A 20,495-nucleotide genomic window follows, 5' to 3' on the forward strand; every position below is an offset into this window, starting at 1 on the left:
CTCTCGCCCCGTCGCCCAGCGTCCCGTTATTTTTCCACCATTGTCCCATCAGCGTGTCCTCAACCCCGCCGCCACCTCGGCGGAGCCCGTGGGCGAATAGGCGACGCGCTGTATTCTTCAAACCGTCTGCGAATCCAGCGTAACCCTCCGGCCCAGCCTGCACGGTCCGCGTAAGAATGCTACGCCAAAGCGCACCGGGCTCTTCCCGCCCTACGCTAGCCTGAGTTACGCACCTTGCGTACGCCGTGCACTTACGTAACGTGCGCCTCGGCCCAGGTATTCCTTGCCCTGCAGAAGGGGTTAGGGAGAGCTCCTTACGCAGCTGACTTTGGGGAATAGCGTTACTCCTCCCCCCCGCCTTCCTCACGCGGGGCCCCGGCTCTAAGTAAAGAACGTTACGCACCTTTCGTAGCCCGCCTGCTACTGCACGGGGCGGTGTTCCGCCGAGCGCGCTTGGTGCGTAGTTGAGTTCCGTGAATAGGCGTAGGTGTTTCGGAGGGCCGCAGTTTGCGCAGCGCTGGGCTGCCCGTAACGTAAACGGAGCGGGCCGGGGCGGCGGCGGCCATTTTGTGCCGGGAGCACGGAGGAAGAAGACGCTGGTGTCTCCACACTGCCCGGGCCCTGGAGCCGACCGAGAGCCCCGCCGTTCCGGCCGCTGACGCCCAGCGGGTCTCGGACCCACTGACCACCTCTTCTCCTTTTGTGTCCCACCAAAGAGGCGAGGTGGCGCAAAGCGAGGCCTCCGAGGCGCAGCCGCCCCTGGCTGGACCCTCTCCCCGTACCCCCAGCCCCTCGCCGTCCCCACGGCCGGCGTTCCGCTGCCTCTCACCCACCCCTCCGGGGGCGATGAGAGGCTTCGGGGACCGTGGCCGCGACCGAGACCGCGGCGGGTAAGGGGGAGGGGAGGGGTCGGCACGGCGGGGGGGCGGTGGGGGCAGCCGAACGCCTGCGTTGGGGGGCGGGGGAAGGCCGCGGGGTTGGGGGGGGGGTGTTGGAGTGGCGATATTGAGGGAGCCAAAATTCCGTCTGTGGAGATTCCCCCCCCAGTATTCTCGTGTGGGGGCGGGGGTAGCTGGAGGCTTATCTGTCCCCAAGGCGAGGTGGTGGATTTTGAGCGTTTTATGGGTTTTTAAATTATTTTTTTAATTTAGCTTTTCCACCGTTCATGTGTAACTAGTTCTGAGCCTTGCTTGCAATTTTAAGGCCTGCATCCACCCTGCCCCCTTAATTATTTTCTGCCAGCCGCTTTATTTACCCTGCGAGACCCTCCCCGCTGCGGGCCACGAAGGTCTCGGTGGCCCAGGCAGGGCTGGTTGTCCTTCTGTCTGCCCTTCTGGTTGTCATTGCTCCTTCTGGACTTACTGGAAAGACGGCACTGGGGGGAAGAGCTCTCTCAGCTGCACTCCTGCGCGTACCGTGATAGGAAATGGGATTGGAAACGCTGCCTTTTGGGGGACTTGGGCACTCGAGCGGGTGATCTCGGTGAACCATGGTGCTGGACCACACTTGCCAAGCTTACATAGTGCTACAGAAATTGTTTGTGTGGTTCTATAAAGGCCTAGTGCTTGATACTCTTGAATCTCTTATTTAAAGGAGGTTTAATTTGCAAAAGGCATTTTCAGGTTTGATTTGATGTGACTTTTTCTTTCGACAATGACAGCAGTAAACACAGTGGTGTTATACTGCGTAACTAGAGTGAGTTTCGAGCTTTTTAAGCGTTGAAAGTAATGAGGCATTCGTGCCAGGCCTTTTTAAAGATAAAGTTAGAACTAATTTCTGAGAGTGGCGTTTTCAGATCATGAGTAGTTCTCAAGGATTAGCAAAAAAATATAATGTGCCATATGGTAAGCTAGATCTCAATTAATGAGTCTTCTCTCCATTTTTTTCCTTTTTTTTTCTCCCCCACTTCCTTTTCCTCTTGTTTTCCCTTGCCACTGGGAGATTAAAGAATATTTTGCTGTACATTGCAATGCACTTTGACATTCAGTTTGTCATCGGCTGTGGAGGGAGATAGTTGTGTCATTGCTTTATCTTACATCCACATTTAACATCCTGAAATTAAAAGATACTTTCATTTTTTTTTTCACAGAGAGTGAAAAAAACTGGTGTTTTTCTGCTAAGAGATTTCCAGCTCAGTTTAACACAAGGACATTGGAGTAAGCGCTTTGGCAAGTCTGAGCTAGATCAGACCACAGCTGTTTTTGGAGTTTAGTGAGTGAGTTTGAGTATGCAGATTTATATACAGTTATTTAAAAGAATACTAGCCAAAGCATTGCCACAACACTTGATGTGCCTTAAAATTAGTGTTACTTCATTTTCTGTAAAGTCTTTAATTATAGTGCCTGCTTCTCTTTTAGATCAGGGGTTTTGCATGAGTAGAAGAAGTGCTTACATGCTGCTTTGTGAAGTTTGTGGATATTTGCATCAAAAATCTTTCTCTTTTTTTTTTTTTTTTTTTTTTTTTTTTTTTTTTTTTTTTTTTTTTTTTTTTTGCATATTATCCTGGAAGCTTTAATACATTAGGATTCAATTTGTTACATACATCCTTTTAAGGTGTGAAAATATTTGTAACCACTGACAACTATCTTACTTCATTAATAACCTGTATAAAATATTGGGCCTCCCAGTGTGCTAGTTCAGCACCTTTTGAAAGTTTATCACCATTTCTTTTGTAGTCTAATCACATAAAAGGGTTCTAGTTTTCTCTTGTCAGGAATGAGCTGTAGGTGACTTCTTAGGATGGAAAATTGTTATGTTGTGCTCTGGAATATATCAGATTTACTCAGTTCTGTCCCAGAAGTGATGGCACCAGTAATATTAGGGAAGAATGTTTTGAGCCAGCCTGAATTTAGCTTTGAAAAGAGGGCTGTTGGCAAAGCAGGGAAATACTAGATTTAAGTCAGTTTAATTGGAGTTGGAATCTCATTTTACTTGGAGTCAGAATGTGAAGTGTCAGTTACTGCCAGTTTAGCAACTGAACCCCCACAGAGGCAGCGTTCAAGGGCTGCTGTAGGGCTCCTTCCTTTCAGGTCAGTATCCAGGCATATTGTGTGTAAGAGTGGAGAACTGAAACTATGTGCCTTCTGTGTAGAATATGTCATTTTTTCCCCTTTGGATAGCTTTAGAGCAAGTGTTGATAGTACCCAGCTTTTGCAGTGTCCAGTCTTGCAGGCAGCCCTGTCATATGTTTCCTTTTCTAAGGGAACTCATCAACCCTTTGAACCTCCAGTGGACTTGATTGAGTTTGGGGTTTATGGGTTTTGTAGGAACTGCTTGGGTACTGACATTTTTGACATTTTGACGTCAGTTTAGCATGATTGGTAACAAACATCATCACTAAAAGTGAATGTCCCTGTAAATGAAAGTCTTTTTTTCCCCTTTGTCCTGAAAGGAAACATAATGCTTAAATGGATTTTTGAAGTTGTGTTTCACGGTTGTTTTCATAAGAGAAAACTTGATGACTGTACAGGCTGTCTGGGGGATCTGATAGACACACAGATGAGAAAATAAGGAATATTTATAGGAAAGGGAAGAAGCCTAATGCACAGTTGCAATGCAGCAGACATTTTAAAACTAACTTAGCAGGTTTTAAGTTAAATTATATCTACCATACTTGGCTTTTCCAACAATTTAACCATTTCTTCCTGTTAGAATGTTGATTTGATCTCTTGATCTCTGTTTCTTTGGTCTCTTAGTCACTATAATTTATAGTTTCCATTGGGAAGTGATTTAAAGAACAAATGTACTTAATGTTTGAGCAGGTAGTCTTGTACGTAAGATAATTCAGAATTTTTTTTTCAGCTCTTATTTATTTTTTGGTAACTCTTCCACCCCCTCTTTTATCCACAAGTTACTCCTGTAAGAATGTTGCTTAGAGATTTTTGTTGCTTTCAGTTCATTTCGTTACCAGTTTTTTGTTTACTGGTGGATTACCTGGGTAAGGTGCAGACACTTCAGTTTTGCAGTCTGAAAGTTGTTTGAAATGAGCATGTCTCATGAATTCATATTTTGCATAAAGCTGTACCTTTAGGACAAAAATGGACTTGATAGCATTTTGAAAAGTTCTTTCTGCTGAGTTTGTACAATACTCATGAAAGTGCTGTAACTTTTATTTTGGGTGTGTTACTTTAAAATACAATTAATGGTATTTACAGTAAATAATCATATAATGCCACTGGGTTTTTAGTTACTCTTACAGCACACTGCCAGAAGCTCATGTTTTGGCTATTGCATTAGCCAGTCATTACAGTTAGTTCTTACCTTCTTAAGTGTGTATATAATTAACTTGATAAAGAAAACTTAGAAAGAGCAATAAATTTTGAATTGTTCTGCTAGAACATATTTTTTTTGTGAACATTAGCTTCTTACTCTCTTGAGTCTTCATCACAATGCATTTCAGAGATTATATGATTTTTCCCAGGATTTTTTTTTGGTTGTTGTTGTTTTTTTTTGTTTGGTTTTTTGTTTGTTTGTTTGTTTTTGTTTTGTTTTTTGGGTTTTTTTTTTGTTTGTTTGTTTTTTTTCCTGTTAGGCTGTGTTTTAAAAATAAGGGGTTCTTTTAAATGTTGTTGATTACAGAATTACAGATGGACTTGCAAGCTTGGCTGGACTTGTTTACTTTCTGTTCTTCAGTCTGCTGTTTTTCATTTGAGGCATACTTCTTGATAGGAAGGGAGAGAAGATATCGAGGGAGAGATAGTGAAATAGCTGTCTAGTGTAAAACTAACCTTGAGAGACAGAGAAGGAACTTGCAAGGAGAGATTTTTTTCATCCCTTTTATGTAACTTTGTTGTAAGTGCACTGTCAGCTTCAGGACAAATACTATAGGTACAGCAGCCATGTCTCAGAAGCAGGAGCTTTGAAGGAGTGATTTACAATAACATGGTTTTAGGTTCAGAACTAACCCAAAGCAGGTTTATGTTATTTCAAGAAGTTTTATGCCATCATACTGATTGAAGGGAGGTGACTTGCTACTATGTTGTGCTCTTATGTCAGCTTGGGGAAAGCACAACAGAAAATGGTTAAGAAAATTCCAGAATAATTCTAGAATAGTTTTTAAATACTGGTAGTATTTTTTTAAGTAACTAACATTCACATTTACAGGTTTGGAGCAAGTCGTGGAGGTCCTCTTCCTCCAAAGAAATTTGGTAATCCAGGGGAACGTTTACGTAAGAAAAAATGGGATTTAAATGAACTGCCCAAGTTTGAGAAGAATTTTTATGTGGAACATCCGGAAGTGGCCAGGCTTACTCCAGTAAGTGCTATGTTGTCTACAACAGAAAATGTCACAAGCTGAAAAACTTGTCCTAGGAAGTCTGGGACAGCATCTAAAGTAGAGCTGACTCTTCATTAATCTTGTTTGGCATGTCTACTCTGCTGGATACTGTTTCTAGTTGCCTTTACTATTTAACTTTAGCAAAGGATATGCTTCTCTTCTTGGTTGTTTTTATATGAGATAGTTTATATTTTGACATTTTTAATGCATCTTTATAATGCTTGTCTGGTCTAGCAATTTGTCAGTGCAGCTAAAACTTAGATAGTTACAGTACTGGAGAAGCCCTGGAAAAATGTAGGATAATGAACTAAAAGTGACAGAAATACATGAGAAAGGTTTGAAAGTAATATTTTGTCATAAGAGAATTTGAGCTGAAAGAGGCCTTGAGGGGCATCTGTAGTCTAATCCTCTGCTTAGAGCAGCACTAATGGTAGAACTAGAGCAGGTTGCTTAGTGTCTTGTCCTTTTGAGTTTGAATATCCCCAGAGATGAGGAGAATTTATATCCTCTCTGGGTGACTGTCTCAGGGCTTAATGTTTCTCATAGGATTTTGAACATCTTTCCTATAGTGACCATCAAGTAGTTGAAAGTAGCAGTTAAAGGTCACTGTTAGCCCAATCTTTCCCAAGCTAAACAAATCCAGTGCTCCCAGTATGTCTTCATATGGTCTGTACTGCAGCCTCCAGCTTTCCCCCATAATTGGACATGCCCTGTTAAAAGAATGTCCTCACACAGGGGGCTCAAAACCAGGTGCAGTACTCTGTGTTCACTCCGTAGATACAGAAATCTTCCTTTCCTACCAAACTTGAGTGTAGTCTTCTACTCTCTTGTGCAATGTATTTTTATAATTAGAAATTAAGAGATTTTGTTCTTAACATGAGGCAACAGACAAACAAAATGTCATTATCTGATTGCATAGACTTACAAATCCTTATGTGAAATATGCATATGGCATAAAGGAATTGAAGGGGGTATTAACTTCCTAAAGATACCACAACTTGAGCTACTGAACCATGGTTTGCATCAGCTGCTGTAGCTGCCTTTGGCTTAGCCAGCTAAAAGGATTTTCACATTTTCCCCAGAAGTAATTTTCTTTTTTTACCTTTTAATTCAAGCTCAAGGGATTCTCAGAAATACTGAATATTGCTTTGGATAAAGTGCATATTTGGTATTCATGTGTCTCTATTGATTTCTAATAAGCATTGCAATAAGGTCATGTCGGAAGAATGTTGCAAAGGGCAGTTGGACTTGTAGGATAACCTAGACAAAAATAAAAACGCTTTCTCTAATCCTGAAATAGTGTTTGTCTATACATTTCAGAAATATTACAAGAAGTTTCTTAAAAGAATTGTCTGAGGTCCTAGGGTATCATTATGATGTTGTCGAAGCTTCTTTCATTTCCTGAAACATTCCAAACAACATATGAGTTGCAAGTTATCCAGCAAAAACTCTGTATTTATCTGCCTCTGGAATGTGTTAATTGAAGGAGAAGGACTGCCCTGCCTTCTGTTCATGGTGTATTAGGACCTATTTAGTTTGTTTAATTCTTAGCACTGCCACATAAAGCATATTTCTAATCCTCTGTTTCTAATCACTTTTCAAGCTGTTGGTCATTTCTGGCTTCTGAAAAAAGTGTAATTCCTAAAAATACTCCATTAGCATACTTTTAATTTAGAAGGGCTGGTTGTTACAAGAGACTGACATTTGTCCTTCTAGGCTATGTAGAGAGCTCATATCTCTGAATATCAGAGAATCTATACAATAACTCAGACTTAAAGTCTTTAGGAAAGCAGTCTTTTCTAGATCTCTGTTTTAATCTAGTTCTCTAACAAAGCTGTTATCCAGAGGTGAGAAGACAGTTAATAGGTAGAAGCATGCACTTTAAGTCCCTGCTGATATTTGGCTCTTTTTTCCCTTTTTTCATAAATAGTATGAAGTTGAAGAGTTGCGAAGGAAGAAGGAGATAACAATTCGGGGAATGGAGGGCTGCCCCAAGCCAGTGTTTGCATTCCACCAGTGTAGCTTTCCACGTAAGTGTTTTTGCCATCTTTAAAATCATGAAGATTGCTCAGAAAATACGTGAACAGTTACTGGTTCGGTTCTCTAAAAGGTTCTCTAAAGTCTTAGTAATCCTTTAAGAAATTTATTCTTTTCTTGAATTTTGAAGAGTATGTGATGGATGCCTTGATGGACCAGAACTTCACAGAACCCACTCCGATTCAGTGCCAAGGCTTTCCACTAGCCCTCAGCGGTCGTGACATGGTGGGCATTGCACAGACCGGCTCTGGGAAGACACTAGCAGTGCGTATTCTTTCCTTTTATTTCTCCAGCTAGCTTTCCTGGTCACCTGGTAGAAATTACCTGTAAGTTAGTTTTTGGGCTTGCCAATACTAGTAGTGGGATGATTACATTTTCAAAGCTTCTTGTATTGTATCATGGGGGACACTTGAGTTTCAGCTCAGCTACAAGCCTCTTGTATTCACAAGTGTGTGTTTTGTGCATCTTCCTGTTTGGATGCTTAGTCAGTTCTCTTTGGTCTATGCTTACATTATGGTTTAAAAACCAGGATGTTTTCTTTAGCACACTTGTTTTATAAACTACACAGGTTAAAATAAAAAATGGTTGAATTTAAGCATAGACATTGCTTTTAACTGCAGTGTTAAAAAGGATTTTTATCCTTTATGAAAAACATTGGCTAATATAATGATTACTCAGTTCTGCTAACTTACACTCCAAATTTAAGTGAGCCTTCCTTTCAGAGGTGCTGAGCAGCCAATTTTTGTGCTCATGCCAAAGTGGATGCAGTTGGTCAGCAGCTCTGAAAATCTTCTGTTCTGCTCAATAAATGCAGGTATCTGGTTTTGCGGAATCACAATTTGTATATATTATAGAATACTGTTTTCTTCTGTTTTAGTACTTGTTGCCTGCAATTGTTCACATCAACCACCAGCCGTATTTGGAGAGAGGAGATGGCCCAATTGTAAGTGCTTGTTGATTCTCTGTTTTTTTGTATGTTTGGCATGACATTGTTAATGAGATGGTGCTTTATTTAATTGATGTATCAGAATAGTAGTTTTTCCTATCCGATTCCTATCAGAATAGGAATTTTTACTATCACAATGTGAGCATCCCACTCAGTTGAAATTCTGTGCAATTGCTGACATAGTCTAAAGATATTTAAATGTTTGAGCTAATAAAGAGCAGATGGTCCAGCTTTGCATATGGTTTTATGTTAGGGATGTGTATGCAACTTGACTCTTCCTGAATCATTTCCTTTTGCAGTGTCTGGTTCTGGCACCTACTAGAGAGTTGGCCCAGCAAGTGCAGCAGGTGGCTGATGATTATGGCAAATGTTCAAGATTGAAGAGTACCTGCATATATGGCGGAGCACCCAAAGGTCCCCAGATCAGAGATTTAGAAAGAGGTAATTTTAAAATGGGTGCTTGCAGTTTCTGGAGAAAGTGGAGTTGTAAAGTCTCTGTAAAAATAAAACTTCTCAAAACCTGTGTGGAAGGGGATGAGAGTGAATGAGTGTCTCTTTTTCCAGTTGCAGTGATAGTTTGTGAGATAGTTCTTTACTCTTCTTTGCTGTATAGTGACTTGGATATTAGAATTCCTTTCTGTTTCCTCTTTGAACATTCCACTTATGAAGATCATTAGGGTGTAGAAAGAGGAAAAGAAAACTTCACAGAAACATAACAGATTATTTTAAGGAAATGTGATACCAGGATGTTTAAGGAAGGATTTTTCTTAAGGCAGATTTCAAATTTTCTGCCTATGTTCATATAAATAATCAAACTTTGTTTTTGAATATATAGAAACTTCTTTGGACAGCAGGAGCACTGTGTGGTTTTGCTTTGGTCAGTTGTTTTTGTTTTTTTGTTTTTGTTTTTTGGTAGTTTTTGTTGTTTGTTTTTTTTTTTTAATTGTTCTTAAGCACTAAGCACTATGTACCCTGTAAGCAACTACTGTAACATGGTAGTGCTTCAGTGTTCTATAATCTCAAATAAAGGAATGTGTTTGATGGCTCTCATCTTTACAAGATAAAAAAATGTAATGGAATTATGTGAAAAGATGCAAGAATTATTATCAAGGCAGATATACATACAGATCTATTCAAGAAATCAGAAAGTTTAGCTTACCACTGCAGTTTGCAGGGTCCTTGTTGTGAACTGAAGCAGTTGGATAAAGGCATGCATGGTTGAAGTCTGTGGGATATTTCTGTTCAAGAAAACTGTTACTTTCCAACTCAAGCCCAGCATCTTCAGTGGCAGAGTCCAAGGTTTCATGAAGAGTCCTTGGGAGAATCAGCTTGGGTTTTTGCTGGGTTTTTGCATGCCTTTCTGGAGTGCTGTAAAATAGATATTCTGCATAAGAAGAAAATCTTTTTCATGCCTCTTCTTTCTGAAACTTACCTTCTGTGGATATCTCAGTGACACTGAAATGCTCACCTGTAAAATTTGGGAATTGATGGAAACCAGGTCTTCCTTTCAAGGAATGTGTAAATTACCCAACCTGGTGTTAGTTAGGAGTATTTGAACTCTCTTCTTATCCCCACAAACATTGCTAAGATGGTTGTCTCTCACTGTTGGTGCATAATTGCTCAGTACTAAAGCCCATGCTTCGGCTTTATGTATTAAAAAAAAGTGAAAGTAATTTGACCCATACAGCAAGAAGAACAATTCATGTTTGAAAATGACACCTCTCTAGACTGTGTAATTCTGGATGAAGGTGGTTCAGGTTTGAGAAGAAGCTTATTTCATTTCTGATTTTTGGACAGCTCTTCACAGGTGTTCTCTGGTAGTAACCTTTTAGTTTCTGTACTGCATTTATTATTCTAACAGCACTGTAATAGTAATTTCAGAATGGAAAAATATTAAATGGAACTAGGGCTTCTACTGAAATGACTCAGTCTTGGGTACGAATGAGGGTGGTGCTTTTTTTTTTTTAAACAATTTTGCTCTGGAAGGTGATTCATTCTGACTAAAAATACCAGTTGACATTCAAATGAAGAGCCTTACTCTTTTTCCTTATTCTCTTCTGAAGGTGTGGAGATCTGCATTGCTACACCAGGTCGCTTGATTGACTTCCTTGAGGCTGGAAAGACCAACCTTCGTCGGTGTACTTACCTGGTGCTGGATGAAGCTGACAGAATGTTGGACATGGGATTTGAACCACAAATTCGTAAAATTGTTGATCAGATAAGAGTGCGTGATCCTTTTAGAAGGACAGTCTCCTTTGTTTTCCTAATTGAAATCTAGTACTATAAAGAAATCTGTTTTCCCTTTTCCTTAGCCTGACCGCCAGACTCTGATGTGGAGTGCCACCTGGCCTAAAGAAGTGCGCCAGCTTGCTGAGGACTTCCTGCAGGACTATGTTCAGATCAATGTGGGGAACTTGGAGCTGAGTGCCAACCACAATATCCTGCAGATAGTGGATGTATGCATGGAAAGCGAGAAAGACCATAAGTAAGCTGGTGTTCCCACCATTTCGCTTTCTTTAGTTGTACTTCAAAGTCTGCAATGCTTTATAAGCCTACTAGGAATTCTAAATAGTGAAATTACTTGTACTACTATTTAACCTTTGAGTGTTACAAAGTAACACTAGTCCCTTGTGTATATTTTGACCATACCTTTGTACAACCAGCAGAAATTCTGTGTGATACTGACTAACTTACATGGATGTGTGTTGTGTATGTCCTCAATGTCTCTTGGGAGAGAGATCCTGTATTCTGGTATGTGTGGCTAAACATCTTGGCTCTCATGTCTGTTTTAGACTGATACAACTGATGGAAGAAATCATGGCAGAGAAGGAAAACAAGACTATCATCTTTGTGGAGACAAAGAGGCGATGTGATGATCTCACTCGAAGGATGCGCAGAGATGGGTGATTAGCTTCTCCCCTTCCTCCACTTTTTTCCTAGTGGGAAAAAAAATTGTAATCAAAAGCAGTAAGGTTTAAATGTTTGTGATACTATTGTTGGGAACAACCTAGCCGTTACTTTCTTGGCTGAATTCAATCATTTTTTCCCAGAAGATTCTACTTCATCAAAGCATTAGTAAAGAGAGAGTGCTTCTGAGTGGTGCAGCTAATCCTAATGCACTGCAGGGTACTGTATCAATATAGCAAACGTGATTTGGCTTAAATGGTTGTTTATGTAGGTACTGGGTTTACAGTATACATACTGGGTAGTAGAGGCCAGAGAATAAAATATTTCTCAAATCTTAGATTTTTTCCCTTTTAAACAAAATGCCAATAAAAGCTTCCTGTTTCCTTTAATGTATGTACTTTCTATCTATATTAATGTACATCTCTGTTTGGCAGTTGGCCAGCTATGTGTATCCATGGAGACAAGAGTCAGCCAGAAAGAGATTGGGTGCTTAATGGTGAGTCCATCACTGACAGGAAAATAACTTGGGCTGCTGTACCTAATTTACCTAGACATGTTTTATTTTGGTCTGGGTTTTTTGTTTGTTTGTTCGTTTTGTGGGTTTTTTTTGTTTGTTTTGGGGGGGGTTTGTTTGGTTGGTTGTGGTGGTGTTTTGGGTTTTTTTTCTTGGTTTGGTTTGTTTTGTTTTTATCTCTAGACCAAATAGACACCTGTAAAAGGACTTCTCTTGCCTTTGTGCTCTTAATTTCAGTACTTGTTCCTTTTTTTTGTTTGTTTTGATAAAACAAAGTGGGAAAATTGCTTAATGCAGCTGGATTTTGAAAAATTGGTGAGGCATTATATCCTGACTTTTGGGGGTTTCTGGAATTGACCCACCTTATCTAGCTTCTGGAAAATGAGCATTTAATGTAATTCAAATTCAGGTAACTTTATCATTTTGGAAAATCTTACTTCATAGCATACTTTGTTTTACAGAGTTTCGTTCTGGAAAGGCTCCTATCCTCATTGCTACCGACGTTGCATCTCGTGGGCTAGGTTTGTACACATAGACCATTCTTGCCTACTGCTGCATATTTTTCTTCTTTGGACTGAAAAACGTTTCTTTAAAAAAAAAATTCAAAGCGTGATTTTCCCCCACATGTGAAATACGTTTTTTAACATTAATCTTTTTTTTTTCTTTCATATTCAAAGTCTCTTCCTGCTCCTAATGAACAGGCTTTGGTCTGCAGCAAGGCCTAGGCATGACCAATCGATCGCCAAGAGGGAGAAGAGACGTCCAATTATGCAACCCAACCCTTCCACCACACTCACTTCTTCCCCAAATCCAGCTTTTGTTGCTGGATGGTAGGGATGGATTGCTCTCAGTTCAGAGCGTGTCAGATAAAGTTCAAATAGGAAGTTGTGGGAGAGCATTTCGACAGCAAATAGCGAATATTCTCCCTGTATGACACACCACAGATGTGAACATACCAACCCCAGTGTACACGCATGTTTATTCTGCAGATGTACTCACATCTGAGAAAGCACTGCTCCAGATCTTTGCTCTTGACATGTAACCTTCCCTCCTCCTCTGTGTTCCTTCTAGGCAGGACCACTGAGATGATATATGGCCTTTAACATCTTGTTACCCAGATGTGTAATTGAATCAAAATCGCACAGCTCTGTTCTGGTGGTATGAAAACAATCTGTCTGGATGCATCAGTTGTGCCCCCTTTTATAATAAGCATATTTGTGTTGTGAAACACCATGTGCTGAGCACAGTCCTTTTGCATCTGCCCACCCTAGAAGAGGAGGATGGCTGCTGAAGTGCTCTGAGTTTAATAACATGTTGAATACTCTGCCCACCTTGCGTTTGGTAGACGATAAACTACTCGAGAGTCAATGTCTCATTGTAGTAAATTCTAGACAAAATGACTGCAAATGGGTGGAGATTTAACTCAGAGAATCTAGTTTGTTAAAAGCCTCAGTTACCTGAGCTCTCTTTGTATGCTGAAAGGGTGGCTGTGCTGTGCATCATATGGTCACTTTAATACAGGCAGACCATTAACAGACTTGGCAGCCTTTGTTCACACAACCTTCACCCCTCCTTCCCCTCCCCCCTCAAAAAATGTCCAGCACTTCCTCAGGAAGTGATTATATGGACTTCAGTCTCTGCCCTCTAGGGTCATGTCTGGACCTGTGCAGTTAGAACTTGGGCCTGTTGGGAGAAGGGACTGAGGCCTGAAACCAGTTTGTATGAAAGACAGCTGCTTTCTGTAGCAGCATTTTTTAAACAGGCTTGCTATGTGCTGGTAGCTTCTTTGTGCATCTTGCCTAGACATTTAAAACAGCCTCAACCCCCTCAAAAAAAACCTGACAAAAACCAACACTCTCCCCCAAAACTACTCAATTGGATAACACTTCAGAAAACAGTCTCCTCACTTCCCATCGTCCACTTCACCCAAGCTAAGGGGGAAAGGTATCAGAGTCTGTTTCTTGTTACTGAACAACATCTCTACTTGTTTTGGGGCCCTGAGTTTGCTGCTTAAAGTAAGTCACTTAACTGGCAAACTTCTGGACGACTTCCTCCAAGATCCTGGAAAGTGAAGGCTTCTACCTAAATAACATAAAACAGGGGCGCGCGCCTTTTGGCTGAGTCACCAGGGCTTTCCCTCTTCCTAATGGAACATTGGTTTCAAAAAAGCTTCTTTCAGGTAAGTTCTGAGTCCCGTAATGACTTCTTTGTGATAATTCCCTGGAGTGAGGTCCTCTCTCTGCCCTGATTTTTTTTGAACTTTTTTTTTTGTTCAGTCTATTAAACTAAAAACATTGAATTTGTTTTGTTTTGTTTTGTTTAACAGAAGCTTTGAACAGAATTAATTTGGTATCAGCTGCAGATAATTCTCAGTGCAGGGGTGGGGGTACATCTACAATCATGGTCTAAGCAGCTCTCTAGACTAGCATGTTTGCTAGTTTATATCTGTCCCGTTTAGTAATTGGAGACTATCTGTACCATAAGGTGTTCTGATGGTCTGACAAAGGGAATGTTTCCCAGGTAGCTGTCAAAAATGATTTACAGTCTCCATTCCTGATCCTGCTACATTACCTTCTAAAAGTGCAGGAGGATTGCGAGTGTGCACAAACACTTTGGAGCACGCTAGACTGGAGAAGCTGAGTCCTGTGCACGCTCTGGTCTTCAGCAAGCTGCGTGCTCTACCAGGATCACTTTCTAGTCTGGAAAACACCCTTGCATCTTCCTCTTCCTGCCTTCCCATTCTTTCTGCTCCTCCCCAGTCAAGTCATTTCTGTCTGCATTGGTAGCTGCAATTCCTTGTGCTTTCTGACAGGAAAGCACATCCTTGTATCCTCTCTGGTAATTCAAGTCACTTGCTACTGGATGTGTAAAACGGGACTGGCTGAGGACCATGTAGCCTGGAGCTTGTCAGTCTAGCTACACCCTGGCTGTGAAGATGCAATCTGTCACACGTACTCCTCTCTGTACTTCACTTTCCCTTTTTAAAAAAACTGTTGCATCAAGGACCCTAGCTGGAGACTCGCGCAGCCCCCTGTGAAACCTGCCTTCTCACTCCCTTTTTTTGGTGTGATTCAGGACTTTGGAGTCAGCAAAGACTGAGGAGCCCCCCTGCTTTGCTGTAATAAGAAACAGACATAAAGTCCCCCTCTTGTCACAACAACCCTCAATGTTTTTATTTTTCCTACAACCCCTTTGAAATTGATGCAGTCTGGGCAATAGATGCAGTCTGACCCTTTGGATGTAATTTTTGTATCTTCATTTTTTTGACAATTGCCCCTAAGAGCCCCAAATAGGGGACAAAAAGCATTGGAGGACCTGAAACTTTTACCTGAGCCCAGGTTCTCCGGCGCTTCCCAACCAAATGGGGCTACAGAGAAGCGTCTAAGCCAGTTCACAGAGCGAGCGTGTGTGGGGACTTCTCGCTGCCACGGACCCTTGATGCATGCTCCCCGCGCTCCAGTGGTCCCGTGTCAGAGGGCGGAGTTTTCGAAAGGAGGCCGCCAAAAATAAAAGGCAAAGAGACGGGATCGGCTGCAGCGGTTTCCCACAGGAGGAGGGAGTGTGCATCGGTCTGGTAACAAACAGAGAATGTTTCTCTCTTTAAAAAAAAAAAAAAAAAAAAAAACAAAAAGAGGAAAGGAAATCAGAAAAATCTGTGTTTTATCTTGGATATTTTCAGAATATTCTTGTTAAAATGCAGATTTTAATTTTTTTTTTATGAGCTGTTAGGGCTCTTACTGTAGAATGATGTATTTGAAAATACTGTATAATATAGCAAATAGGTGCTTTTGGTACTTAAGGTGCTTTCACTGAAGCATTGTACTAACATTTACTTGGTTTCTGTTGCATAAGTTTACACAGTCTTGTCTTAAAACACACAATTCCAATCTTGTAAATTTTAAAACTCTTTTGCGTACAAAGACATTTTAATCATTTTATTTCCTGCTTCCATCTGAACTGGAAGTAGGGAATTGCTTATGGAACTCAGGATTGTCCAAATTGTCAAGCTTGTCAGAACTGGACAGAGCAGTACAGAAATGTTAGTGCAATGCATTCTAGTGATAACTACAAAGCTGAATTAAGACACTTTAGGTCTGAATAATTTTTAATGAGTTGGCTGAATAAAACTAATGTAATTTGAATGCCTAAAGCTTTAGGTTAGGGGAGTTAGTTCACTGTATTTTATTAGTACCGTAAAAGTAAATATTTTTAAGACTGTCTTTTATTTAATGTTACCGAGTGGAAGGTAAGTGATCTCATTACTGGCTTTTTTTTGTTAGACTTCTCCCAACAGAGTAAAAGCTTTACCATGGCAGTTCTGCCCTTCTTCCACCCCAGTTTGCTCTGTCTGATGGTGACATTTTCACTTCACAGATTGTGTTAAAAAGAAATATGAAATTCAGTTAACTTATTTGCAAACATCAGTGTCTTTGACACAAGAAGACAGAGAAATGCATTCTGGGGAGGATGACTTTGAGTGTAGGGCAAAGCTGCTTTAAAATTGCTGTTCTTTTTCAGGACACTGACCTTTGTTCCTGATCATCTTAAATTTCAGTCTTCTACTCTTTTGGGATGAGTCTGTCTTGTATCTATTCCATGCAATTACTAACTTTGTATTTTTTTTTCTTATTACTGTCACCTGCATTCGTGCTCCCCACCTTTCGTTGGCACGTCCTCTCTTCTCCCCTTTCCTCAACCCTGCCCTTTCACTGTGCTTCGCTCCTGGGCACTTCACAAGACGTGGAAGATGTTAAATTTGTGATAAACTACGACTATCCGAACAGCTCTGAAGATTACGTGCACCGTATTGGCCGTACCGCACGTAGTACCAACAAAGGTACTGCCTACACCTTCTTCACACCAGGAAACCTGAAACAAGCCAGGGAGCTTATCAAAGTCTTGGAAGAAGCCAATCAAGCCATCAATCCAAAGCTGATGCAGCTTGTGGACCACAGAGGAGGAGGAGGTGGTGGTGGAGGTAATGGCATGAGGGAGAAGGGCTACGCAGGGGATACGTTCCCCCTTTTGAGGGAGGGAATGTTAAGAGAGGGTAGGGAAGTAGTAACTATAGGTCTAAGATAACACATTAGTAATAAAGCTGTTCTGTAGTTGAGGTCCCAACTCTTGATGTAGATATAGTAGTTCTGTCCCAAGAGAGAGGCAGTCCCTTGTTTTACTTTAGCTGTAGAATTTTTTTCTCTCTTAAGGTCCTCAGGGAGCTGATTTTCCTCACAGCTCGTACTAAGGACAGGCAACAAGGTGCATGTCCAAAATTGAAATCAGGAAAGGGATACACTGAATTTCAGGATCTGGCACGCTTTTTCTTCCCATTCCCTGAAGGAATAAGAAGTTTCATTATACTTCCAAATTAGTCCTGAATTTCTTCTGTTTCTTTGTCTCCAAGCACTTACATAAAGAACCCTTGTTGAACTTCATGTTTACACCTTGAACAAAATAAGGCATATGCACAGCTGTGCAGAGAAGTTACATTCAGTCAGAAGAAGGTGCTCCTTGGGAGCAAAATTGGAGGTGTAGAAGGGGGAGAAAGGGTGGCATAAGTGTACCAGAGATCATTGTTTAAGACTTGTTCATGGTACTAAATCTTAATGTATCCATCGCCAGGAGGTCGTTCTCGTTACCGAACGAGCAGTTCGGTAAACAACCCTAACCTGATGTACCAGGAAGAGTGTGACAGGAGGCTCCGGGGAGTGAAAGAGGGCCGGAGAGACTCAGGTGGCTTCAGAGACCGTGAGCGTGGTGAAAGTTATGCCAACGGAGCCAACAAGACCTATGGCAGTGCCTACGGGAGCCCAAATTCTGCTTTTGGGGCAGCACAGAGCCAGTATGGTTACACTCAAGGGAGCTATGGAGCAGCTGCCTATGGCACGAGTGGCTATGGCACTGCAGAGTACAATGCTAGTGGCTATGGTGCCAGCACCACAGCTGCCACGGCTGGGAGAACCTCACAGAGCACTACCCAACAGCAGTATGCAGGGATGGTGGGGCGCTCGGGCCAGCAGCCACAGCCGCTCATGTCACAACAGTTTCCGCAGCCCCCTGCCACTAACGTGATGGGCTATATGGGACAGACTGCCACCTACCAGTACCCGCCCCCTCCCCCGCCCCCACCCCCCTCCCGCAAATGAGACCACTTGCTGGTGATCAGTGTAGACCTCTTGCATTTAAAGGAACCTTTTCTTTCTCTTCTTTCCCATTGTGATGTCTCTCATGCAGGTTAGACATAGAATTCACTATCCAAATCCCTCGAGCCCATCAAAAATGGCCCCCAGCCCACATTAATGACCCTGTCCTCTTTTTTTTTTTTCTTTTTTTTTTTTTTTAAGATGTATGTATAGTTGACTGGAAAATTTATTATTTTTGTCTTGCATGTTGAGGAATTTGGAAATCTTATTTTTTTCTAAAAGAAAAGGGTATAAGGCAGATAGGTCCCAGCTGGATCATCTTGGTGTCTAAGGTTTGTGTGAAAATCTGCTTTTGAGGGAAAGAAGTTCCTATTCTGTAACACATAAACTTAATTTCAGGAGGTATAAAAAGAGATGGGAAACTCTGGGGGAGCCAAAAAGCACTTCATTTAAAATATAAATGCGAGGGAGCAATGCTCACTTCTCCTAATCTTATTTTTTTTTTTAATAGCTCACTATTACTGCTTGTAATCTTACTGTAGGTGACTTTCCGTAGGAAAACTCTTCTCATTTGTCTGAGCTGAGTGGTGATCAGAGTAAAGCCTTGGGAGTATTATTGGAAATTTCTGTGATTCTGAAAGCCCCATTTTCTGCTACCTGTAACAGCCTGCAGTAGGGAGCTTGGCTTTAAAAACCCTGTGTCAGAGGCCAAACCTGTCTTGCATTCACTACCTGAAAACCATCTACCCTTAGTGGGTAGATGTTGTGGGTACCACTGCTGAAATGTTCAGCTAAGTTCCTTCCCTACAATTGTTAAGTTGCAGCATCGCAAATGCACGGAGCCTGATTATCATTAAATTGGTTACTGCTCTCAAATTTCTGTTTGGTTTATTGAAAGAAGTCTTTCTTGAGAGCCTAGAAATTATGCAGAACTGAAATGATGAACAGCATTATTTTGTTTGTCTGTCCTACACAAACAAACTCCCTTTTGCCACGGGGAATGTTGTGAGCGCCGCTACGCTCGATAAAATGTGACAGAGTTTTCCACACTTAAATTTAAGAGGTCTGAATAGGGTGGGCTGGGGGAGGGTGGGGGGGACGAAGGCAGGAAGAGATTGCCTGGGGTCTCCTTTTCATGAGGTAAGCAGTGAGCTGGTTAGTGCATCTTGATTCTGAAGCTTTGTTTCTTTTGTACCTTGCACTGACTATTGCTTTCTCTGGCTTTTGAGTGCATTTCCCTGCTCCACTGGTCCCTTTCAGCTGAGCTCTTGCAGGTAGGTAGTATTTTAGAAAATGTTAGGGAAGAGTGAAATTTTAGTACATACGTAAATAAAACTTCTTTATTTTACAGGCTAAGGTGGGTGTGAGGGGGGTTTCCCCCTTTAGTAAAGCATGTTGTTGACTTGTTATTTCTAATACGAGACGGTTCAGAGACAGTAGATGATAACAGGAGTTGGCTGCTCTTGGTCTGATAAGATGACAAAAGGATGGATACATCTCCTGGTTTGAGGCACGCTCTTTGCATTAGGAGAGTGCAGGGGGCATGTGGGTTTTTTCTGTTGGCGTTCTTGCATATGGATGAACAAGGCAGCCCACTCCTTCGGTAGCAGAGTGGAACTTCTTATAGCCCTGGAAAAGAGCTTGCTTATACAGAAATTATTTCTTTTAACATTTAATTTCTTCCCAGAGTAAAATTTTGGGGGATGAATGCGCTTTTTTCTTTTCTTTTTTCTTTTTTTGTGCAGTACACAGGTAGGTTGCTGACAGGGAGAAGGGAGATTCCTTGCAGAACCTCAGTTCCCTGGCTCCATTTTATATTTCCAGTGCATGGGCAGGAAGTTCCTTTCCTTGTGTTAAGTGAAAGCCAGAAATATTTTGTTTATCCAGGCACTGACTGATAGGTCTTTGGCCTCCCTTGCAAGCAAATGTAGAGCGCTCTTTTTTTTTTTTTTTTTTTTTTTTTTTTTGAGAGTAGAATGCAGAAATGCATTTGAGGGGTGTAGGAGTAGGACATCTCACTGACTGGCTTTAAAAAGGGTCTCTGGACCGCCAAAGCTGCCTTATAATCCGTTATAGCTTTCACTTTTGGGGGTGACTTGTGCGTGTTTAAACATCCATGCCAAGTCTTGCAGTGCTTTGTTGCCATTGAGGTCAGCTGAAGTCCAGCGTCTCGGTTCAGTTCAGAGTGTCAGCCAGACAGCTGAATGCACCGTGGCATGTGCTGCCCCTGTTCTACCTGGTGCTCTCTGCTCTGCTCCATGTACCAGCTGGAGGGCCCTTGTTGATAAAGCATTAGCCTCTAGTGTTGTTTGCATTGTTTTCAATCTGTAAAAAGTTTGTGGGAGTGTCAGATATCTGAGCTGGGTGTCTCCTCCCCTCCCACTTCCTGAAGCAATTTACTGTTTGGATTTCTCTGAACAATGGAAGAGTTACTAGCTTTGTGTGGGATCAGCATCTTGTTTCACACACCTGCTGGTCTCTGAACACATTCCTGTTGTTTTAATGAAGACTTGAATTGAGAGATTCATAGATCTGTGGTGTTGAGGCACAGGATATTAAGAGCTATGTTACTATTCTTAGTTTGTAAATTGTCCTTTTGATACCATCTTGTTTTCTTTTGTAGGTATAAATAAAAACACTGTTGTCAATAAATTGTGAACTTTGTCTTTATTT

General features: G+C 41.4%; 1 protein-coding gene across 1 annotated transcript; it reads left to right on the plus strand.

Moving 5' to 3' along the window:
• The first annotated feature begins 582 nt into the window (after nucleotides 1-582).
• DDX17 (DEAD-box helicase 17) lies at nucleotides 583-20,474 on the plus strand. The gene is made up of 13 exons (XM_053943473.1): nucleotides 583-890; nucleotides 5,104-5,254; nucleotides 7,206-7,305; nucleotides 7,443-7,576; nucleotides 8,190-8,255; nucleotides 8,558-8,699; nucleotides 10,322-10,482; nucleotides 10,571-10,743; nucleotides 11,051-11,161; nucleotides 11,600-11,661; nucleotides 12,141-12,200; nucleotides 16,418-16,657; nucleotides 17,302-20,474. The coding sequence occupies exons 1-13, from the start codon at nucleotides 847-849 to the stop codon at nucleotides 17,823-17,825; spliced, it is 1,968 nt and encodes a 655-aa protein (XP_053799448.1). The 5' UTR covers nucleotides 583-846; the 3' UTR covers nucleotides 17,826-20,474.
• Nucleotides 20,475-20,495: the final 21 nt, after the last annotated feature.

The sequence above is a fragment of the Vidua chalybeata genome, chromosome 5 (assembly GCF_026979565.1).
Source record: "Vidua chalybeata isolate OUT-0048 chromosome 5, bVidCha1 merged haplotype, whole genome shotgun sequence".
NCBI lineage: Eukaryota > Metazoa > Chordata > Aves > Passeriformes > Viduidae > Vidua > Vidua chalybeata.

Coding starts and splice junctions, on each gene's coding strand:
- DDX17 (XM_053943473.1), top strand. CDS start 847: ATGAGAGGCTTCGGGGACCGTGGCCGCGACCGAGACCGCGGCGG. Junction 7,577..8,189: donor GCTCTGGGAAGACACTAGCA/GTGCGTATTCTT, acceptor CTTCTGTTTTAG/TACTTGTTGCCTGCAATTGT. Junction 10,483..10,570: donor AAATTGTTGATCAGATAAGA/GTGCGTGATCCT, acceptor CCTTTTCCTTAG/CCTGACCGCCAGACTCTGAT.